The 2,884-nt window shown below is 25.8% G+C and overlaps 1 protein-coding gene across 1 annotated transcript; it reads right to left on the reverse strand.

Moving 5' to 3' along the window:
* Nucleotides 1-1,447: 1,447 nt before the first annotated feature.
* LOC112690929 (integrator complex subunit 12-like) lies at nucleotides 1,448-2,307 on the reverse strand. The gene is made up of 4 exons (XM_025565038.1): nucleotides 2,092-2,307; nucleotides 1,811-2,016; nucleotides 1,602-1,743; nucleotides 1,448-1,531 (listed from the first exon to the last, which is right to left on the reverse strand). The coding sequence occupies exons 1-4, from the start codon at nucleotides 2,305-2,307 to the stop codon at nucleotides 1,448-1,450; spliced, it is 648 nt and encodes a 215-aa protein (XP_025420823.1).
* Nucleotides 2,308-2,884: the final 577 nt, after the last annotated feature.

The raw sequence follows: 2,884 nt of genomic DNA on the forward strand, positions 1-2,884 counted from the left end.
TTTTAACGGATAATAGCAACATTTGGTTTCTCTGTGAAAACAAAAGATATTTATTACTTATTATTTACATTATTTACAAAATTAGAATTTACAAATTTACCTATGAAAACAAAATAAACAACAATTTATGTTACTTACACGCGTATGATACGCGCCTACGTGAAACGGGACGTAACTTAAAACATAAAATATATTATTTGTCCGTACGAAAATCTAGTCCTAGAACCGCCCCTACTTTCTTTCATTCATGAGGCTGGCTCGGTTATTTAAACTCTTATTACTTATACATTTTTAATATTGTGATATGGTTATAGATAGTATTTTAGTTTAATAAATTGTTATTTTCGAATTTAATAATTTTAACTAGAAGTTTCAATGAAAAAAAAAAAAACCACATAATTGTTTCTATTTATTTTTTATTAGGCTCAATTATTTTCATTAATTAGTAACAAGTGTACATGAAGAACATTATATTGAAACTTTTATGACTATTTATGAAATTAATATTTAATTAAGTTAATAATTAACATTACTAGTACATCTAAATAGCATATAACTTTGTATTCAAACAGTTTTTTGCACTTTTTCGTTCTGTAGTAGAATCTTATCACTTATTGATATATTCAGAATAAAAAAATTCCAATAGTACTGCTAATGACTCATAAAAAATAAAAATTAAAATAAAATGAAACGCGATCTTATATTACAAACGGACAACTGAATATAAATATTTAAAGTCAATTAAATGAACAAGTATACACTTATTACTATGCAAAATTGAAGAAAAACATTAATAAAATTAACTGGTTTCATAATAAATGGTTCTGAAAACAACAATAATAATTTTTCTGTGATCGAAACTTTATTATCAAATTTTTTTCTAAATTTCACTGGAATTATTAATTCACAGAGTATATTAGTCATTGTGTAAGTTAATGTTATCATAAAATTTAATTTAAATTATTTTTTCTTTATAGGTAATTAATATTGACCCATTCTGGGTACCAAATACTGAAGAAGAATTAGAACTATTTAGACAGAAACCAGATTCTAACGCAAAGGTTTATCAGTAGTAGAAAATATTGTGGAGTTTGCTGAAAAACAACGTATTTTATCAAAAAATAATTAACTTTTATTATTTTAATGTTTTCAAAAATGTTTAGGACAGTTTTCTTAATTTTTCTAAGTACAAAAATCATTATTTCTATTATTTTTTTTTTTAGCAGTTTTCTTTTCCATCATTTGAACTTTTTTTTTCACAATATACAACACAGGAATAGGTAGTTAATGTTTAGAACTGCTATTGGTAGAAGATATTTTAATTTGCTATGATTTCTTTTAACACCTAATAAAAAAAAATTATGCAGGTAATGACATTTTGTAATTAAAACATATCAAATTAAAAAACATACTATGAGAAGTTTCAATACTAGATGATTTTACTAGATTATTTTTTACTAGATTTTTCTGGTTCCGTTCCAAAAGTGCTTTCATAAGATCTTTTCTTACTTTCCTTTCCTGGTGAACTTTCCTACAAAAAGCAAAACTATGTATGACAACTAAAAAGTAGCATCTCAAATTAATGAAACTTATTATCATACTTTCTGCAAGATTATCTGTCTGCAATTACTACAGTAACTCAAGTAAATGTCTGGTATTGGTGGAGTGTGGCAATTTTGATGATGCATAGAATGACAATCCAAACACTCTACCACATTGTTCCCAATACTTACAAAACATTCTCTATAAGAAATTAGAAAAAAATATTTAATTCTTATTCGAAGCCTAACAATTTGTGTTATTTACATACTTGCAAACACAACAGGAATATAACTCCATGTTTTCAGTTTTTATTTCAGAATTTGAATCGGTATTGATGAACAAATCTGGTTCTGATTCTGTTTCCAATGAATAGCTATATGAGGAGGATGAACATTCATCTACGGTGGCTTTTGATTTACTTAGTAATAAATTTGATACAGAACTAAGACTGCTAGACTCATGATTAATAATCATCTATAGAATTTTAAATTAAAACAAATTAAACTGTAAATATTTTGTACTAAATTTTCATCATAAGTAATGACATACTTCTGTTTGATCATTACCCAATTCTTTTGATATAAGAATGGCAGGTAGAACTGATTTTTTGGCAGCCTTTTTTGGCTTTCGTTTTCCACTGAACTCTTTTTCTATGACTTCTTGTATATGTTTTAAAATTGTTATAATGCAACTTGGATCTTTGGCGCGACGCAACAGTTTTAAACAATTTTTCATGAATTTTTCCAATTTTTTTGAGGATTCCATGATGAACAATTGATAATATTTGTAGTATAATACGAACAACCGATAGTTATAATAAAAGAGCTAACTCAATAAGATAAATCTTAAATCACAATGATCTGTTGTTTGAAAAATCGTAACAAAACAATCCAAATTGATATAAAATACGAATGTTATAATGTGCAGATATATAGTTTATAAAATATAAACAATAACAACAACAATAATCGGTTGCTAATTATTGAGTAAATTCACTATTGAAACCACGATATTTTTATACTTACATTTTGTTGAAAATCCGAATGCATGTCAAGTGATTATGATATTATATTAATAACGTAACGCATAAAGTGAATAGTAATTGATAAAAATCAATTACTTTTCACTTTTTGGTGTTTCTCGACTAAGGAAATGGTTTAAGTAGCCATTCATTTTGAGTACATAAGTTTCATAAAAGATGTATAATCTTCAACGAGCGATAAGCGGTTGAGCGAATAAATGGTCTCTATTAAAACATGTAGAGACTAACTAGTTAGACTTGAAAAAAAGCACTATGTTCATTCCTAGATTAAAAATAATGAATCACAGAATTTTGTACTTA

Source organism: Sipha flava, unplaced genomic scaffold (genome assembly GCF_003268045.1).
Source record: "Sipha flava isolate LNK unplaced genomic scaffold, YSA_version1 529_pilon_pilon, whole genome shotgun sequence".
Classification (NCBI taxonomy): domain Eukaryota; kingdom Metazoa; phylum Arthropoda; class Insecta; order Hemiptera; family Aphididae; genus Sipha; species Sipha flava.